The sequence below is a fragment of the Epinephelus lanceolatus genome, chromosome 21, assembly GCF_041903045.1.
Source record: "Epinephelus lanceolatus isolate andai-2023 chromosome 21, ASM4190304v1, whole genome shotgun sequence".
Taxonomy (NCBI): Eukaryota; Metazoa; Chordata; class Actinopteri; order Perciformes; family Serranidae; genus Epinephelus; species Epinephelus lanceolatus.
Window position 1 is genome coordinate 31,985,020 of NC_135754.1, and position 21,281 is coordinate 32,006,300.

Consider the following 21,281-nt stretch of genomic DNA (forward strand, 5'->3'; position numbering starts at 1 on the left):
CTTAAATATCCATTTTATTTTAAAGTCTTGTCAGACAGCTTGTATAACAACATTTAACATTTGAGAACATTTGCTGCTTTTCTAAATGAAAAGAAAGGCACCACAAAAAAAGTATTGATACTGAAACTGAGCTATTGTTTTGGTATGAGTATCGAAAAATGTCAAACAAAACCAAGCCCTAGTTCTGTTAACAATTTGGTATCACATGAGTGTTTGTTGTTTTCCCGCAAATCGTCTCAAAAGCCTCCAGATGTATCTTTCACCCCGCAAATGTTCAGGTGAACAACACTGCGTCATTCGTCCCTAAAAATGGCACACAGCGTGAATGAAACAGGATTTTAATGTTAAAAGTGTGGGCTGTTCAGAGTTATTTTGGTTTCAACGTTACAGTGCTCTTCCCCTTATTTGCCTGTGTGGTGACAGACAGCACACTCACTGGTGCAGACACTTCTTCTCTGGTTCACAACACCTTCATGCCTGCAGAGAGACGTAGACGAACGTTTGGACGGCAGCATTTGAAATAGCTTTTTTCTTCTTCTGCATGTCATCATGCGCTGGTTACTGGCTGGATGCTGTGGACTCGCTTTGATCAGTATCTCAGGTAAATATAAACTCTTAATGCAATATGATCAATTTGATAAGTGACTGAAAAATGAGAATGATGCAAAAAACAACAACAGTCTTGGTGTTTATATTAACATTTGTGAAACGCTGAATGTTAGTGCAGCACTTAAATTAGACTAATTGTTTGGTAATGCTTTTCGTAGTTATTTAATGGTACTTTTTATGACTGTTTAACCATGGATACAATGCATACAAGTGTTTTGCATGTTATTTTTGACTCCACAGTACCATTACTTCCTGGCCATCTGGCGGGAAAGAGGAAGTTGTCCTCTGAGACAAAGACTTATTATTTTAATATACTGCTTATACGAGAAAGATAATGGAGTAAACATTAAAAACAAACCATCACATACAGACTTAAATAGACTTAAACAACAAAATCACCACAACTTTAATGTATACAGTGATGCAGCTTTAGGTTGGATTAACCAATGCATTAAAGAGTTAGAATACATACCTTGTGAATACTATTTTTTACCCTGTTCTATGTAAAGCATCTTTGACTCTGTTATTACCAGAGATGGGGACTCGTGTCACATGACTTGACTCGAGTCGCAAATATGATGACTTGAGACTTGCTTGACGTACGTTGATAAAAGACTCGACTTGACTTTGACTTTGTATTCATGACTTGAGACTTGACTTTGACTTGAGACAGATGACTCGAAAGGACTTTGCTTTAATTCAATATTAAAGGCACGCTAAGCGCCGTTGGGCGTCACTTCTGTTTACGTTCAACAATGTTATCAAACACAACAGAGCTAGCTCGACTCTCCCCCCTCCTCCCCTCGTCCTCTGTGACTCTGTCATGAACAAGAGATACCTGCTAGTTACCCTGGATTTGCACACCTGTTAGTGCACCCAACATGAAAATTCAGCCATTATCCACTCACCCTCATGCCGAGGGAGGCTCAGGTGAAGTTTTAGAGTCCTCACAACACTTGAGGAGATCCAAGGGGAGAGGAGGTAGCAACACAACTCCACCTAATGGAGGCTGATGGCGCGCCAGATTCAAATGTCCAAAAACACATAAATGAAACCACAAAATATCTCCATACTGCTCATCCGTAGTGATCCAAGTGTCCTCAAGCCCCGACATAAAAAGTTGTTTGGAAAAACATCATTTGAACTCTGTTTTTAGCCTCACTGTAGCCTGTAGCTCTAACTTCCTCTCTGTACACCGCATTCACGTGTGCGCGCTTGCGCGAGACCGTGCAACATGGGCACCGCGTTCATGTGTGTGTGCTTGCTTTCGCTGTTCTCGTGCTGGCTGGGTGGTGCAGCCTGAACCCAAATGTTTTTGTTGCCATTTGCGGAGCCTGGGCTGCCTACAGAGACCGGACTTTTTCACAGCATATTGTAGCTAGCATGTAGCTAGCGGATTGTGAGGAGATGTTTGCTGTATGTGACATATGACTTGACTTGTGACTTGCTTGACCTGAGCAATGACTCGACTTAACTTGCTTGACTTATAGCAGGGACTTGACTTGTTTGATTCTCACCACAACTAACTTGGGACTTGCTTGAGACTTGAAGGTAAAGACTTGAGACTTGCTTGTGACTTGCACATGTGTGACTTTCCCCCATGTCTGGTTATTACTAGTATTATTGCATTTATGAATGATTAAGGGCGGGGCTGCTTCGAGTGACAGGCTGCCTGCCAAAAGTGTCCTCAGCTTCTAAGCCAGATCCACCCCTTCGCTCCTTCACAGCTCCACGCTCTTGTTCAAATTTGGTCGCTTCTGGCTCCAAAAAAGCAAGATGGCGAAAACTGAAATGCCAGACTTGAGGCTTTAAAATGGGAGTCGACGAACCAGTGGGTGACGTCATGGTAGCTACATCCATTATCTTATTCAGTCCACGATAAAAAAAGCTTGTTTATATATTTAAATATTTAAATAAGTGTAATGGGAGAATACCCTGGAGCCTCTGACAGAAGTCTTGGCTGGAAAAGCCCTGAATGTCCTTAGATCCTAGAAACACCCCTGCATACACCTGGCCTATGCTGCGACTAGATTGCAAGTGACCCGCGAACATGTCAAGTTTGTAAAAAACGAACTTTATTTCTAAGAACGGTGAATTTCTGGCACAGAGTTTTTATTGTGAAGTGCCGTTTCCTGCTGTAGAGTGAGTGAGAGAACAGACAGCTACTTGACAGAGACAGTGAACTAGCTCGACAACATGGCCAAACGTATGACACTGAATATGTCAAACTGTGGAGGAAGAATCTGGACCCCGTGGCTGGACCAGTAGGGAACCACTGGATCAGTCAATTGATAGAATATGATACATAAAACGATTTCAGTAACCAATGAGGTCATTTATCAAGCAAAAATCTGCTTGTTCCAGCTTCTCAAATGTAAAGACTGGCTGCTCTCTGTTTTTATATGATTGTAAGCTGAATATTTGGAATTTTAATTTGATAAAATAATGAATCTATTCATCGAAAAAACAATCAGATTACTCAAAATCAGAATAATCATTAGTTGCAGCCCTAAGTTCATCAACTCATCATTTAAGGATGTTTATTGCCATCATGTCAGGCAGTAAAAAGGACTGTTTTGTATAAATGTAGGTGTAGGACAAGGAGGAGGATATTAGAGTTAACAAACACAATAAAATAAAAAGAGACTTTGAATAGAGTCAACTGGGGAAATTAAAACAGGGAACAGTGACTGAGAACGCCCTGACACCCAAGGTTCAAGTCTTGGCCCTGGGGATTTCGAGGAAGTTAACTTCAGCATTAGCGTTAAGCCATAAAAAAAATGTAAAAGGATGAGTTATATAAAGACTCACCCCCTGTACAGTTGTCACATATTATAGATTAGCTATAGAGACCAAAACTGTTTTTTGTATCAGACTGTAAACAATTTATTTCCACTGTAAAGTTGGGCATTTTAACATTGGGGTCTATGGGGACTGACTCACTTCCGGAGCCAGCCTTATGCACTCTGGCACCTTATTTACATTAAAATTACAGGAACAAAATCCCAGTGTGTGTTAATTTGTTTTCATCATGAGTTAGAAAATGGTCTGTAGGCCACCCAGCACCCTGACACAGTCAAGATTTGGCTCATGGGCCTGAATTGCTGGTCCATGATAACTCCGTGTTGCCTTAACCTAAAATAATTGTTTGGTGTTTAGAGCTGACATGATTAGCTGAATCATTTATTTTACAGAAAAAGCATTAATTTAGGTCTGAACATTCTCTAATCGCAGGTTCTCAGATAGAAAAAGAATTTGCTGCTTCTCTGTTTTATGTCTTTATAAAGTTTATATTTTTGAGTTTTTCACTTTTGTTGGACAAAATAATAAAAATGGGCTCTGGGAACTTGTTAAAGCATTTGAAAAAAATAACAACTCGCTAATCAGTTGCAACTAGAGCTGCAATAATTAATCAATAGACAAGGTCATCAACAGAAAATTTAAATATGTTGATCCTCGAATAATTGTTTTAGTAATTGTTTTAAGCTGTTGTTTCGTTCTTCTTAAACGTGAGAATTTGATGCTTTTCATTGTCATACATGATAATAAAGTGAATAGCTTTGGATTGTTGGTCAGATACCATTTGAAGATGTCACCATGGGTCCTGGGGAATTTACAGAGCATGTTTCACTCTATTATACGATCAATCAGTTAGAAAAAATAATTGGCAGATTAACTGATTATGAAAATAATTGTTAGTTGCTGGCAGCCCTAGGTGCAACCTTAATGACTGCAGTGTAAACAATTAGAAGTCTCTGCATACTTCCTACTTTCAGTGTCAATTGCCAGTTGTTATGTCAATATTCTGTTTAATTCATCCATCATCATTTGTAAGATTATGACCATGATAACAGAGACTTTATCTCTGCCAAAGCAGAACTCTTGAAAGAGTTTTCTATCCTCTTCACATTACGACATTTGTCTTCTTGGTATTAAATGTGAAGTCAAAGCCAGGATCATGTCGGAGGCAGTGTACTTACCAACAGCTGCAGGGACGAAATACAGCCACATCATCTGCATACATGTTTGTCTCAAGAGATTTAAAGAAACTGCTGCTGTAACTGTGTCACAATATCCCTCTACCTTCTTTTGTCTGCTCAGTGGCCTCAGACTCTCCCAAACTGATCATCCAGAAGCCCCGGTTCTATGGTGTGCCAGTCGGACGCAACTTGGGCATTTACTGTGTGCCCGCCTTTGGGACTGTTCGGCTAGTCAGCGTAGAGTGGTACAAGGCTGATGAGTATGACGCGCCTGAAAAAAGAAGCAAGTTAATGACAGAAAACAATAAGTTTCACTATAGTAACACCACTGTGAAGCAAATGGCCTTCCTCCAAATCCATAAGGTGAACATAAATGACAGCGGACTGTACTTCTGCAAGATAAACAATGAATGGGGACCTGGGACTGCGGTTCAAGTTGCCAGTAAGTGGCTGGGACAACAAATATCTTGTGCAGACACACAGACACATTATGCAAAGATGATTTACAGAGGTCTGTACCAGCTCACACCTTTCCTCTCACAGGACCCCTTAATGAGAAAGAGGCTCTGCACAGGACCAGGATGAAGGATGGGCTCATCATTCTCCAGGGCCTGGTGTTGGCTGTGTGTGTTGCTGCTCTACTGCTACGCAAACAACGTTTGGTGAGGAACAAGGCCCCCAAAATAAATCTGTGATCACCAGAGTGCACTGCTGAGTTTAGCTGAATTAGATGGAATAGATGAGACATACTTTTTATCGAACTTAAGCTCTTTAGAATAAAACAGATATCCAACACTTTAAACATGTTTCCAGGTCACAGCCAAAACAAAGGCCTACCTGCAGCTAATCCAACTAATGATTATGTTCATACATTTGTTGATAAAGATTAGCTTTTAATCATAAACAAGTTCCTAAAGGCCAAAGTGATGTCTTAACATTGCTTGTTTTGTTTCACCAAAAGTCCAAAAGGCCAAAACATTCAATTTACAGTTTCATAAAATGAAGAAAAGCAACAAGTCCTCTGGTTTGAGAAAACAGTAATGAAGCAATTTCTGGAAAACTGTGAGGAGCATTTTTCACAATTTTTCACAGTTTATAGACACAACAAATAGTCAATCGTGAACAACTGGCAGATGAATATATAATTAAAATAATCATTAGTTGCAGCCCTAATCAGATATCCAAATTGTTGTCAGTCCATTTTCTGCGGATCAACAAATTTTTTCAACAACTGTAGGATATTTAAAGTTGTTTTTCATTTGTGTGTCCTACTGCACAAAACAACAATGTTGTCAATAAATATCAGGACATGTCATTTTTAAAATCAACACCTTTTGCGACCCAGTCCTCCAGGGGGGTCTGGGGGGAATTCCAACCATTTTCTAACATTTTTAAACAAATATCTTTGATCAGGGGTTTTTAAAGTTTTGATGACTGAGTGCCATGTTAGAGAGCCAGCGTGTGATTTAGGGCCGTACAGGAAAATGGCATACACTATAGGTGTGTCTGAAATCACATACTTCCGTTAGTACACTTCCATGTAGTATACTATGTGCACTATGTACTCATTGGCGTAGTGTGCGACTCTCGACAGGATAGTGTTGTCTCAAACCAAACACAGCCGTTGTGCACTCACCAGAAATGACTACCGCAAATTAGCTAGTTAGCAAACTAGCATTAGCATTTGCGTTATCGTTCGTGGTACCAAATCATTACAGACTGCTAAAATAACCCAATAATCATACTGCTGGCTTATACCCGACAACATCTTGAGGGCGAGAAGTGTCCGTAGTTCCACACTCAACTTCTTGACCATTTTGAGTGTACCATGCGGGTACTCATAGTGCACTGCATTTTTACATACTTCTCAGTGTGAACGCACTTATGCACTCAAAATATTAAGTCTAAGTACAGAAGTACGCGATTTGAGACACAGCATAAGACTTTTTTATAACTTAATGGTAAATGGACTGCACTTGTACTGTATAACGCTTTTCTAGTCTGCCGACCACTCAAAACTCTGTGCAACTACATGTCACATTCACCCATTCACACGCACATTCACACACTGGTGGCCGAGGCTACCATACAAGGTGCCACACGCTACTCAGTAACAGTTTACATGCTCACACACAATCAGGAGCAATCTGGGGCTCAGTATCTTGCCCCAGGATACTTCAAAATGTGGGCCTGAGGGGGTGTTGGTGGCTTAGTGGGTAGAGCAGGCACCCCATGTACAAGGCTGTTGCCGCAGCGGCCTGGGTTCAAATCCAGCCTGTGGCCCTTTGCTGCATGTCATCCCCCTCTCTCTCTCCGCCCTTCATGCTTACCTGTCCATTAAAGGAAAAATGTCCAAAAAAAATCTTTAAAAAAAAAACAAAAACATGGGCCTGAGGAGCTGGGGATCAAACCACCGATATTCCGATAGGTGGAAGACCCGCTCTACCTCTGAGCCACAACCGCCCCCTACTTACCCCATTATGATTTTTTTTTTTTGACATACTATATTATGACTTTATTATGACATTTGTTTTCACACACAGTCACTGGTCTCATATGAGCGGAGAAAATACCCACTAGCTGCTAGGCTAATTGATACAATGTAAAATGCCATAGGCTTGTGCTAATAACTTTAGCATGTTGTATTTGTGGGGAAAATGTGTCCCGATAAAGACAAGTGTTTGTCTGTGAATGCTGCGAGTTATAGTGAAGCTGATTTGTATACTTGTGTTTGAAATTGTCTCTATTAAGCCATGTTTAATGTGTGTTTCATGTGTGTTCAACTAAACTTCACAGCACTTCACAGAAACCCCACCGCACAATGTATAAAGCTGCCTTTAATTTGCATCAGTCTTGATAAGCTAACAGAGCTGCTCAAGCTGAAAGATAACACTTACCCAAATTAGTTCCATGTATGAACTTCTGAAAGCCCTTTTTTTTGACTAGACCCTGTGAAGGAAGCGCTCCAGTGCAGCTTCTACCAACAGCTTTTCAACAGTTTGCTTAAATGTCACCACAATTGCTACTGTAGCCTACTTCGATGCACTTTCTTGTCCTTTCTCTAATTTTAAAGGGGTGCATCATTTTCTTTTTACAGTTATCATCATGTGGGTATATGATGCAGGGTATGCCAGTGTAACAGGTGTTATTAAAATAATTAAAATTAAAATAGTGTAGCCATTTTTATCAATAGGTCTTGTCCTCTTGAACATGAACATCACACTTCAAGTCAGCCAGTCAGTTTATCATTGTTCGCTTTTAGTGTATTGTACAGTATACAGTGTGTTTATCAGTAGTTGGTACTAACTCTGTAACTGCTTTAACTTTTCTCCTTTTCATTTCTCCTTTTTATGAACAGTGGGAAAAGAGAGACAGCATATATGAGGAGCCTGAAACTGATCACATCTATGAGGTTTGTTAAAGTGTATTTTTTTTCTTACAGTAATATTAATCAAAGACAGATAGTGGTAGAAGTAATATTCAGATCCTTTACTTAAGTAAAAGTGCTAATACCACACTGTGGACACGTTACAAGTGAAAGTACTGCATTCAAAACTTCACTTAAGTAAAAGTACTATTATTATTACTATTATATATGATGCTTCTGGATTAATATCACTATTACATTAATATATATGTTGTACTATTAGATGTAGATGTTTAAGGTTGAGCTCATTTTAACTCCTTTATGTGCTGTTGGGTCGTTTAATCTACACAATGCCTCAGATTCTATAAGATCATCGCGCTGTCTGTTCTGTTTGAGAACCACATATCTCTAAAAAGTCAACTTTTTATCAAACATTTGGATCTTCAGCCTAGATTTAAACGTGTCTACACAAGGGGAGCTCTTAATTGAAAAGGTAAAGCTGTTCCAAAGCTTTCGTGAGGCAACTGGTCTGAGTATCTGAGAGGGCAGAGGAGCTCAGCACCCTGTTTTCATCTTTGTGACGCTGCATTTTCCAGCTGATCCAATAGGGTTTTTAAAAAGTTTACTTAGCTTAAGAAGTAGGAGAATTTTCTTAACACATGAAGGAGCACTTTGTCCTTCATTTTATCACAGACGTTCACAATTAACACATCTGGAGATACATGGTTTTCACTGGACAGGAAGGGGATGTACATTTGTAATCTAGGGGTGTCTACGCGTCCTTAAAAAGTCTTAAAGTGTCGTAAATGTTAAAACAATAAGGCCTTAAAAGTCATTGAATAGTCTTCAATTTGAATTTGTGAGGTCTGCTACAGACATTTAATCTAATGTCATTTATCCAATTTTAAATTTATTTCTGTGAAAATGAGTAAAGCCTTTCTATGCTAAAGTCCACATTTATAATGTTACAAATCTTTAAAAAACAAACAAAAAAAAATAGAATACTGCCATGTTGCCTCATACTTGCACTTACCTGCTGGCAAAATGTAGATTAACTTAACTCACTCTAATCACCATATTCCCACATAAAACTTACTCTGTATAAGATCACATATATGCTACTTGCCTGTAATGGTAACCTGCGATGCTTAATGAAGTAAAACCTGATTTATCCAAAAATATGTCCCAAATTTAGTTAAAAGGAGTCTTGAACGGGTCTTAAAAAGCATTAACTTTAACTGTCTGATACCTGTAGACATCCTGAATCTGCAAAGCGATTAAAGCTGTCAGACAAATGTGGAGTAGAAGTATAAAGTAATAAATAACAAAAAAAAGTGCCTTAAATTTGTACTCGAGTACAGTACTTGAGTGCTTCGTCACATTCCACCACTGTAGAAGGTACTTTTTGTTATAAGTGGTCGTTGTATTTGTAAAGACACAGCTGTGTTTTTACACATGTAACAAACACCAGGAGGCACACAGTCGCCTCGCATCGCTAAGCTCATAACCACAATTTTATCTTGTTCTGTCAGTGCAGCTCTCAGTTTTTTTTTTTTTTTTTTCCATTTATGAATATGAACACAGCTTATATGCTCTTTGGAGGAACCACAAGTTTGCTGAACTTTTGTTTGCTTTTTTTAAATTGAATTTATTTTTTAGCCTATTTTTTTATATGAAAGGGACAATGCAGTTTAACATATTTCAGAGTTTAGAGCTGATGCTAATTTTCATCTCTTGTCCCTAGTTGGGCTTTTACATGTAGATCTAAGATGTTATTAAAAATATACAGTTTAAAACATCATGCAACCACTATACACTAAGAATAATGTCACCATAACTTTGGAAAACAGCATTTGTGGGTTGGACATAGATTTTAATTGCTTTAAAGCCACAGTGTGTAGGAATTTCTCCCATCTAACGCTGAAATCATATATTGCATTCAAACAGATGGCGCACTCTAGCGCCTCACTGTTTCAAACACGTATTGCAACAACTGTAGCCGCTGTGTACCAAAAAGCTATGATAACACTGATGAAACCATGTCATCTGATACTTCATGGAGTATTCGTTCAGGCTCCTACACAGACACATGCGACGCGAGTTGACAAACCCCCTACTCACTATGCTGGCTGTGTGTACAACGTAGGACTGTTGGGGCGGATGTAAATTGAAACAAACCAATCACGTCTTGTCCTTTGACAACTGACAAGTGGCTCAACCTCACACACCTCATCCCTCTCCTCACATTACTGCGCCACTAACAGCTGTTAGTGGCCAGCGGCACTACTGCCGCATAACAAAGTCCCACTCTTTGAGCATAATGCAGGATCATGTATTATGCAGCATCACGGGAGACGGAATCCTTGTCGCCAAGAAAGTGCAAAAGGGAATCAAAAAGGCAGCGTGACCGGCGAATTCAAAAAACAAGGGTCAGCATCGGGGTTGCCTTTCCCAGGTGGAGAGAGCTGCTGAAGGAGAAAGGTAATACAATCACAGGCCAGCGCTAACAGCGGCTAACAGCAAACAGCGGCGCAGTGATGCGAGGAGAGGGATGAGGCTGTTAGCGACTGGCCGCTAACAGCGGCTAACAGCCAACAGCGGCGCTGGCCTGTGATTGCATTACCATTCTCCCTCAGCAGCTCTCTCTACCTGGGAAAGGCTACCCCGATGTGGGCCTTTGTTTTTTTAATTCGCCAGTCACGCTGCCTTTTTGATTCCCTTTTGCACTTTCTTGGCGACAAGGATTCCGTCTCCCATGATGCTGCATATGCATGATCCTGCATTACATTGCTCAAAGAGTGGGACTTTGTTTCATATTTGCCAGGGTAGTAGCGAAGCGCCTCTTGCTTCTCTCCTTCAGCTCCTCAGTCACGCAGTGCTGGCCTGGCTCTCAACGAAAACGCCAAAGGCGGTGCTGTATGTCCCTTGCTGGCGGGTGTAGTCTCAAGATGGCGAAACGTAGTGGAACCCCACAGACGACTTACCCGCACAATGTACAAACAAATCCGAAATTCTCCTTTTACGAGAATAAGTCAGATTATTGGTGGAGGTAATAGTACACCAGTGATGACATATTTATGAATGCAGACATCAATTTTTACTACTTAGGTATGATAATTACTTAATTGTGAGCACAGTTTCTTTGTAGGCCATTTTAAAACTGCAATTTTCAAGTGATATAAGAGTCAGGAGTGTCATTACAAATTATATGAAAAATATTTAAATGTCAGTTGCTCTGCTGTGACATTTAGCAGCTGCATATCTTTATCTTCTGCCTGAATCACTGACTATGCAAAAAAACTTATTTTCATCTTTCAGGGTTTGGCGATTGAGACATGTGGAGGAGGTCTGTATGAGGAACTCTCTGTGTACGCCGAGGCTGAAGTAGCTGAGGCCCCGTGGGAGTAAGACATCCACACAATAACGTACGAGGTCTTGGTTTTAAATGTACATATCATGTGTTGTTAGGAGTCCTCAGTGGGCCCTGCTCAGATGTGGAGATGTGTCATTTTCCTCTAGTACAGTGTTTGTTTATAAACGTGCAACATGTTACTTCTAAAATGCTTGCTACATACGCAGCCCGTTCTCCAGAATAAAATGTTGACATTGTGCATCTCTGAAAACCATGTATATGTTACACTGCCACATTTCATACACATTAGATTAATATCTCTTAAGTGATGTGGTCCAGATTGCGTCTATATGAGATAAGTGTCTCATCTGGAGGAGGAGGGGATGGCGGATGGCATGAGGCCTCCATGAGACACCTCAGTGAGAAGGCTGTTCGAGACCAACAAACAACAAAACTCATTTTTTTACAACACATTGGGACATTTCCAGCTGTGTTGTTTGCGACAAAACTGGGTGTTTTTAGCAAGACGTCAGGAAATTCCAGCCGTGTTTGTTGCACCAAAATTGAGTTTATCATTACAACTTTACATGACCAGCCGTGTTTGTCGTTTCCAGACGTTTGTTGCACCAAAACCGGGTATTTTTATTCATGCATTGGGACATTTTCATGCATGTTTGATGCACCAAAACAGGTAATTTTAATGAGATGTTTGATGTAAAGAAAACGAAGTATTTTTAACGGAAGGCAGAACATTGCCAAGTATTTTTAATTTGAAGTCAGGACATTTCCAGCCATGTTTGTTGCACCAAAACCGGGTCTTTTTAATTTGAAGTCAGGACATTTCTAGCCATGTTTGTTGCACTAAAACCAGGTCTTTTTAACAAGACATCGGGACATTTTCAGCTGTGTTTGATGCACCAACACCGGCTTTTTTTTAACATGTTTTTTTAACATGTTCTACTAAGACGTTGTGACATTTCCAGCCATGTTTGTTGCACCAAAACCAGGTCTTTTTAACAACACGTCAGGTCATTTCCAGCCATGTTTGTTGCACCAAAAGTTGGTATTTTTATTGGTGCGTCGGGACATTTTCAGCCGTGTTTGATGCACCAACGCCGGCTTTTTTTTAACATGTTGGAACATTTTCACCTATGGTATTTTTAACAACACGTCGAGGCATTTCCATTCATGTTTGTTGCCCTATAACCAGATATTTTTTAAGACACACTGGGACATTTTGAGCCGCGTTTGTTGCCCCAACATCGAGTAATTTGTACATCACATCTTGACATTTTCAGCTGTGGTTGTTCCGCCAAATCGGGGTATTTTTACCAAGACGTTGTGACATTTCCAGCCATGTTTGTTGCACCATTGCCAGGTATTTTTAATTTGAAGTCGGGACATTTCCAGCCATGTTTGTTGCACCAAAACTGGGTCTTTTTAACAAGACGTCGGGACATTTCCAGCAGTGTTTGTTGCACCAAATGTGGCTATTTTTATTGGTGCATTGGGACACTTTCAGCCCTGTTTGATGCACCAACACCAGGTTTTTTTGACAAGTTGGAACATTTTCAGCCATGGTTGTTGCACAAAACCAGGTATTTTTAACAATGCGTCGAGGCATTTCCAGTCATGTTTGTCGCACCGTAACCACGTATTTTTGACGACACGTTGGGACATTTTCAGCTGCGTTTGTTCCACCAACAATGGATATTTCTACGAGGCGTCAGGACATTGCCAGCCATGTTTGTTGCACCAAAGCTGCACATTTTTAATGAGATTTTGGGATATTTTCAGCCATATTTTTTACCAACATTACCTGGTATATTTAGTGATACGTCAAGGCATTTCCAGTCATGCTTGTCGCACCAGGTATTTTAAACGGTATGTCGGGACATTTCCAGCTGTGTTTGTTGTACCAAAATTGAATAATTTCAACATCACATCTTGACATTTTCAGCTGTGGTTGTTCACCAAAACCGCAAATTTTTATATATATCCAGACATTTCGAGCTATGTTTGTGCACCAAAACAGGTATTTTTAACGACACCTAGTGATACATCCAACTGTCACAACACCAGGTATTTTGAGCCTAAACATTGTCCTCTCCTCACCCGTACCAAGTGGATTTTGTGCTTAAACCTAGCAACACATTAACCACATGGTTGAAACATAAAGTTTTAACATATGTAACGTAGGCTTAAAAAGTAACGTGTCCTTGGTTGCAGAGATGGTTCATGCCAACATTTCTTCTGGCGACAGGGTTGATACGCGGCTGTTGATTTTATGCTATTTAGTAACACTGGAGTGAATTAATCAGATGTGATTTGAGGTCCACTGAAGTGTAAAGGAACCGTTCTACAGTTCAGACTCGACAGATTTCAGCTGACATTTTTGGTGCTTCAAGAGAATTTTTTAATATAAAAAGTGTTGTGTATGATTTCATAATGACTTCTCTGAGTTTGATGTCTGTTTTATCTTAATATGGTATCTGATATCTGTGTGTGCATCAGACACAATGTTTAATCCTGTTTGATTATATTAAATATGTGTGTCTTTTTTATGTATCAGGAATAAAAACAAACACATTTCCTTTTGCTGGTGAAAGTATTTTTTATTGTTTTTTTTTTTAAGGTAAAAATTACATAAATTAATACATAAATAAATAAGTAGAAAATAAGAAGTTGATCAACTATGTATTAATTTATAAAGATACTGGTTGTGCAGAATATCAACCGATCAATAAATACGTGAGCAAACAGCTCAGTATATATATCTCAAGGCAATTGAATCGAACGCAACTGGACTTCGTTTTGTCTTAGAAGACGTTTGACCTCTTATCCAAGAGGCTTCATCAGTTCATGCTTGTCTGACTAGGCTGGAACTAGTCTGACAACCTGGTGTGGAAAAACCCAGGTATTTAACCTCTGAGGAGGTCTTCACAAGGCCAATGATGTCATTGGTTCATTAGTGCTCCGACACGATTAACCATTCCACCCTCCTCTCCCGTCTTAAAACCTGTTACAACATCACTGGCACGGCTATCTCCTGGTTCAGATCATATCTCTCCAACAGACAACAATTCATCCATATCAATAACTGCACCTCCTCTACCGCTCCTCTGTCCCAAGGCGTCCCCCAGGGTTCTGTGCTTGGTCCTCTCCTTTTCATCCTCTATATCCTCCCGCTTGGTAACATCATCTGATGATATGGCCTCCATTTCCACTGCTATGCCAGCGACGTCCAGATCTACATCACCACCAAATCCATCACTGCAACAATCTGCTCCACACTTGAAAATCACCTCACTGAAATAAAATCCTGGATGCAAACTAACTTTCTACAACTCAACTGTGACAAATCAGACATGGTCCTAATCGGCCCCAGTTCCCTTACTAAAACCATCCATAATTTCAGCCTTAATGTTGCAAATTCTACACTTTCTCTATCTCCACATTTATGCAACCTCGGAGTCACTTTCAACAGCAGCCTTTCATTTGAACCGCACGTTAATCATATCACCAAAACCGCTTTCTTCCATCTAAAAAACATAGCTTGGCTCTGCCCCTCACTCACCTTCTCCACTGCAGAAACTCTGATTCACGCATTCATAACATCCAGACTCGACTACTGCAATAGCATTCTGTATGGTTCATCTTCTAAAGTCCTCAACAAACTACAATACATCCAGAATTCTGCTGCCCGTCTCATCATCCAGTCTCACTCCCGCGACCATATCAGGCCTGTCCTCCACTGGCTCCCAATTCCTCAACGCATTCAGTTCAAAGTCCTTCTCCTCACCTTCAAAGCCCTCCATAACCAAGCCCCATCTTACCTCCTGACCTGTTGCACCATCACACCCCCTCCTGCAGTCTCCGCTCCTCTGATGCAAATCTCCTCTCTCTCCCACACAGGACCAAGCACAAAACCTGGGGGGACAAAGCCTTCTCCATTGCTGCCCCCTCCCTCTGGAATTCTGTCCCCCAACACATCCATAACTGTACAGATTTAAACTCCATCAAATCTTTGATCAAAATCCATCTGTTCAGGGTTGCATTCAGTCCCAATTCCTTCTCTTAACTGTGTTTTGCTGCTCTTATGTTGTTTTTATCTTGTTTTTTCTGTTTTTGTAAAGTGTATTTGAGTGTTTTGAAAAGCGCCATACAAATAGAATGTATTATTATTATTATTATTGTTGTTATTATTAAGGTGTGCTCCAAAGGTGTCATTATTGGCCAAAAGTACTTTGTAAAGGTTTTCAGCCTCCATCATTCATCCCACCCTGAGACCCCTGGTGTATAAATTTCTATTTTGGAGTCACAAAATTCGCACTATGTTTTTCCACCAGAGTAAAAACAACAAACACATGTCTATTTGCGGGAAGAAATATTATTTTTGTTGACTACAGTAGAAAAAAAACAAAATCTAAATTTTTTCTCAGTGCAAATTTAAGAAATAAATATGTCGATCAATATAGGATCAATAAATACATTAATAAATAGATAAATAAATAAATAAATAAATAAATGTGACAGACAGATGTTGGTTAGATAAAAGCAGCTGGTCGACTCTCTTCAGATGGCTTTTCATTTCCCTCCTGATCAGCTCCCAGGCTTCAGCACTGTGGCCCTGCACACAGAAGAATATCATCAGCATTCAGACATGATAAATACTATTGATTGATTGATTGATTGATTGATTGATTGATACATTGATAGGTAGACTTACCATTTGCTCCAGAACATGGCTTGAGAGTCTCTTGAAGTACACGTGCAGCTTCTTGCTCTCCTTGTGGTGCACAGTCTAAATGAAGTTAGAGTAAAACAATGATTAAAACCATCTTCACTACACAGTCACAGTGGATCTGTTAACTCTGCACATGTACTTAACAACATTTAGTCAAACAGACATCAGTGATTCATGTCTTTAGGTTTATAAATCTGAGGTTAATCCACAGTGAGACTCACACAGGAGCGAAGGCCGACAGCCTGCCTGCTTACAACACTGAGAAAGTTCTCCTCTGTGTTCTCCTCCCATGATGCAGAGCTGTAACCCCCCTCAAGCAGGGCCACCATCTCCTCCAGAATCTGAACTGTGAAAGCAACTTTGTCCTCAGCCTGGAGGAAGAACATTCATCATGAATTACAACAGGGACAGATTTATGTCACTTTATAACAGTTGTGTGTCTCTTTCATGTTCATTAGCAAAGCTGAGTGTGACTTACTGATGCTTTGGACGCCTGGCTGTACAGATGATTTGGGAAGGACACAGTGTCGTCCACTTCAGCATCCTCAGTGCTGTTAGTGGAGTTACTAGCCTGCATCACACACACACACACACATCATGAAGTAAAGAGACAGTAACGTCACTGACTGACTTTTAACAGCAGCAGCAACAGAAGAAGTGCACTTACCATGGTGTCCAGATTTTAGACAAGAAATTGTCTTTATCAGGTTAATCTTACTGCAGTCTGCAGCTCTTTATGCGATGTGAATTACGTGTTAAAACGAACATTCTGTTTATTAGAGCTGCCATCTGTAGTATAATATAAAGCATAATTTATATATAATTCATGAATGAGTCTGTGACTGCGTGTGTTCACATACCGAGCATGCCGCAGGAGGAAAGCGCTTCCCTCGAAGTGAAACTGGAAATGGCTGCGGCCTGCGTTACGTGACATGTGACGTCCTCACGCTGCTATGTGAAAATGACAATCTGGTCAATGTTCGATTACCTGCAATCTGTTTATCTATTTATTCACTTTGTTTTATTACTATTAATTATTTTATGAATTACTTCTTCCAGCAAATGCAAATGTGTATTATTTGTATTCCAATTAATGGCGAAGATTTGTCTTTTTACTGAGTACAAATCTATAACATAAAGGAACATGTGTTTCTACTGTATGAGATTAAATATTACAGAATTATTAAAATAAGATTATTGATCCCACACCGGGGAAATTCACATGACACAGCAGCTCAAATATCAGCAGGTTGAATGGCAACAGAATAATTACAAGATAAAATAAAAAAACATATATGTCAGAATCAGGAAAATATAAAATATAAAGTACTAAAATTAGACACAACTATACACGTACTATTATAAGTCATTAAAAGAATGCAACAGAGGGGTTATCTTTGGTTGAACAAACTTTTTATGACTATAAGTGACACTTTTTAATGGAAGTTTGTGTAAAAAGTAAAATAAAGTTGAGATTGAAGCTGCAACCCTACTGGAAACATTTTATTTATTAAATTGTAGTTTGTGTAAAAAGTCTCTTTGTTGTAAAAAATAACTAAAATAAAGTTGGGATTCAATATTGTATAATAACCGCCAATTTTAATATCACAGTACACTTTCAAACTGGTGTACCGCTGCAACACTAGTGTCTATAGCCTTGTAATAACTCTCAAAATACTTACACCGACTGAAAGTACAAGATAGAGCTGGTGTTAAATATCCAACTCAGATAAAACTGACTAAACAAAACAAACATGTCTATATTACATCAGACAGTATGAATGAGCTGCTGCACTGGAATCAGTTGCATCACTTTGCTTGTGCCACATAGCTGCAGGTAGCCTACAGCATAGATTTCAAGGAGAAAACTGGGGACAAGCTCCCTTCAATATTTAGAACATTTTCATTTGTACCCCCCAATAAAACATAAAATAGAAGACTTTCATTTTGGAAAAAATATATATAATTACACTTTAAATCAACGCCACAAATTGATGCATAAAAATTTTCTAATGGAGTGTGTCTGGGGAGGATTTAATCCCCTGGAGGATCGAGCTAAGCCCTGAATGCCCTTAAATCCATATGATGAAAGATTTAAAACAGACTTTTATTATATCTGGCCTATATCTATATCTATACATTAATGTATGTTTATTATCTGGCTCCCTGGTCTCCTGTCATTCTGCAAAGTGGCCCCTGGGCAAATCAAGTTTAGTATCCCTGGTTTGAGCCCTAGAAAACAAGAATTCAACCCTTGTTACTGATCATAATATTTATCATTAGTTTGGCCCTTTAATTTTTGTTCCCATTATCTGGTTCACATCTCTTGTCCTTTTGGGCTTTTTGGAAATAAAAAATAATACATGCAATGTATGAAACACAAATTACAATCAATTTACCATTAAAGAAATAAAAGCCCAGAGCAAAGGCAAACGATATTTGTCCAAACTCTGCAGCCACTTTATGAATCACAGGCCTGATGGATGGTTTATAGTCTGATTCTCACACTCAGACAGTGTGCTCTGATCTGTAGGAGAATCCCCTCCTCAGCAGGCTGTCCGGTTCTCACGTTAAAAGCCTCCATGTTCTAGTTAAAACAAGGCGAAATGTCACTGACCATTTCAAATGAAGGTGCGTCACAGCACGCGCCGCAGTCACGCAGCCGCTTTCATTTTCTCTGGATGGGAACTTCTCGTTTTATGGCAGCGAGTGGACACAGGTACAGAGCCTGCAGTCCTATATTGATTAATGACTAACGATGATGACGAGTCCGCACAGAATTATGATGCAATTCAGTTTGGGTGTTTTGTTTGTTTATTTGTTTATTCAAATACACACAGAATCGTGTTTAGGAGCGTGCAGACTGACTGCATCAAAAACATGAGATGAAATATGCAAAAAAAAAAAAGTGCATATTGACAAAACTGAATAAATAATTTAATGTAAAAAAGCCTAAAATCATAATTATGTTATTCTTATTAAAATAAAGTCATATGGCATTTAATTCAAGTCTACAATATTCTATTTGGCCTTTAAAAATCGCAAAAATATTCCTGAAATAATCCCATAATTCCCTAATATCGAATATTATCTTATACATTCTAATATTATTATTAGTGAGTTGTGTTTGTCATTATGTTGTTTGCATTTTCTACTGTTTTACAACACATGAGAGTTTTTAACGCGCGTGATATTTTCGCTTTGCTGTGATATTTGTTTGTGTTTATCGTGGGAGATTTTTTTAATTGAGGCGCTAATTCGAATCCGAAATATGTGTGTGACATTATACATGTATGTTGGTCTGTGTCGTGGCTAATTGTGACCTTTGAACCGTGTGAAAGCTGCAGTGATCCCCAGGTGATGGGAAAGTGAAAAAGGTGCGCCCTGCAGTATAAATGAGGCTCTGCGTCTCTGCTCCATCACAACAACTGGTTGACAGGAGAAATCACTATTTGCTCCATACAAAGAAAACTTGTAGCTTCTAAAGCAAAATGCTCAGCAGGATCTTGTTGGTGTTGCTGTCTCTCAGTCTGTACAGTGCAGGCTCCTCACTGAGCTGCAGATGGGTGGATCATAAATTCAGACAGCACAGTGAAGACTCTTTGGCTCTACTGGACACCATGGTAAGTGCACTTCTTCTGTTGCTGCTGCTGTTAAAAGTCAGTCAGTGACGTTACTGTCTCTTTACTTCATGATGTGTGTGTGTGTGTGATGCAGGCTAGTAACTCCACTAACAGCACTGAGGATGCTGAAGTGGACGACACTGTGTCCTTCCCGAATCATCTGTACAGCCAGGCGTCCAAAGCATCAGTAAGTCACACTCAGCTTTGCTAATGAACATGAAAGAGACACACAACTGTTATAAAGTGACATAAATCTGTCCCTGTTGTAATTCATGATGAATGTTCTTCCTCCAGGCTGAGGACAAAGTTGCTTTCACAGTTCAGATTCTGGAGGAGATGGTGGCCCTGCTTGAGGGGGGTTACAGCTCTGCATCATGGGAGGAGAACACAGAGGAGAACTTTCTCAGTGTTGTAAGCAGGCAGGCTGTCGGCCTTCGCTCCTGTGTGAGTCTCACTGTGGATTAACTTCAGATTTATAAACCTAAAGACATGAATCACTGATGTCTGTTTGACTAAATGTTGTTAAGTACATGTGCAGAGTTAACAGATCCACTGTGACTGTGTAGTGAAGATGGTTTTAATCATTGTTTTACTCTAACTTCATTTAGACTGTGCACCACAAGGAGAGCAAGAAGCTGCACATGTACTTCAAGAGACTCTCAAGCCATGTTCTGGAGCAAATGGTAAGTCTACCTATCACTGTATCAATCAATCAATCAATCAATCAATAGTATTTATCATGTCTGAATGCTGATGATATTCTTCTGTGTGCAGGGCCACAGTGCTGAAGCCTGGGAGCTGATCAGGAGGGAAATGAAAAGCCATCTGAAGAGAGTCGACCAGCTGCTTTTATCTAACTAACATCTGTCTGTCACATTAACAATGTGTCACATGCAGTCTGTTTATTTATTTATTTATATTTTTATTTATTTTATTTATATATTTATTTATTATCAGTTCATTAAGGTTTTTATTTATTTTTTATCTATTTATTAAAATTTGTATTGATCTATTTAAGTATTTATTTATCTATTTGTTTATTTATTTATTAAAGTAATTACTCATTTATTTATTAAGAATTTATTTATCTGTTTATTAAGATTTTTTAAATTTAATTATTAAGTTATTTATCTATTTATTGAACATGTATTTAACTTTGTTTATTTAACATGCTTATTTCTTGAATTTGCATTGAACTAAATTTTATATTTTAGTATATTTTTATGCTATAGTCAATAAAAATAACATTTCTTCCAGCAAATGGACATGTGTTTATTGTTTTTATTCCTGTTACTTGAAAAAAAAAGAAAAAGAGGCATTCTTTTGTGTTACTTCATAATGAGTACAAATCAAACACACAGGAAGGTGTGTTTCTACTAACTAGGGGAGAGTGGGGTCGGTTGGGACAGATGGAAAGTGGCTTTTTAGCCAGTTAGAAAGCGACTGCGCCTTTACCATGCTCATACTCAGCATCATACTGGCCTCCCAGTGGGACGAGCCCGAAACACCTCTAACAGGAGGCATCCAGGAGGATCCTGATCAGAAGTCCGAACCACCTCGACTGACCCCTTTCGACGCTAAGGAGCAGTGGCTTTACTCCCAA

General features: G+C 39.3%; 3 protein-coding genes across 3 annotated transcripts; 2 read left to right on the forward strand and 1 right to left on the reverse strand.

The window, feature by feature from the left end:
• The first annotated feature begins 422 nt into the window (after positions 1-422).
• On the forward strand, positions 423-13,906 carry cd79b (CD79b molecule, immunoglobulin-associated beta). The gene is made up of 5 exons (XM_033612072.2): positions 423-601; positions 4,711-5,031; positions 5,133-5,251; positions 7,948-8,001; positions 11,275-13,906. The coding sequence occupies exons 1-5, from the start codon at positions 550-552 to the stop codon at positions 11,362-11,364; spliced, it is 636 nt and encodes a 211-aa protein (XP_033467963.1). The 5' UTR covers positions 423-549; the 3' UTR covers positions 11,365-13,906.
• A 1,855-nt stretch (positions 13,907-15,761) lies between these two features.
• On the reverse strand, positions 15,762-16,989 carry LOC117247002 (interferon a3-like). Its single transcript, XM_078163693.1, has 6 exons — positions 16,916-16,989; positions 16,749-16,787; positions 16,534-16,627; positions 16,277-16,426; positions 16,038-16,112; positions 15,762-15,938 (listed from the first exon to the last, which is right to left on the reverse strand). The coding sequence occupies exons 1-6, from the start codon at positions 16,987-16,989 to the stop codon at positions 15,801-15,803; spliced, it is 570 nt and encodes a 189-aa protein (XP_078019819.1). The 3' UTR covers positions 15,762-15,800.
• A 2,557-nt stretch (positions 16,990-19,546) lies between these two features.
• LOC144459414 (interferon a3-like) lies at positions 19,547-20,589 on the forward strand. Its single transcript, XM_078163381.1, has 5 exons — positions 19,547-19,678; positions 19,773-19,865; positions 19,973-20,122; positions 20,287-20,361; positions 20,453-20,589. The coding sequence occupies exons 1-5, from the start codon at positions 19,547-19,549 to the stop codon at positions 20,537-20,539; spliced, it is 537 nt and encodes a 178-aa protein (XP_078019507.1). The 3' UTR covers positions 20,540-20,589.
• The last annotated feature ends 692 nt before the right edge of the window (positions 20,590-21,281 follow it).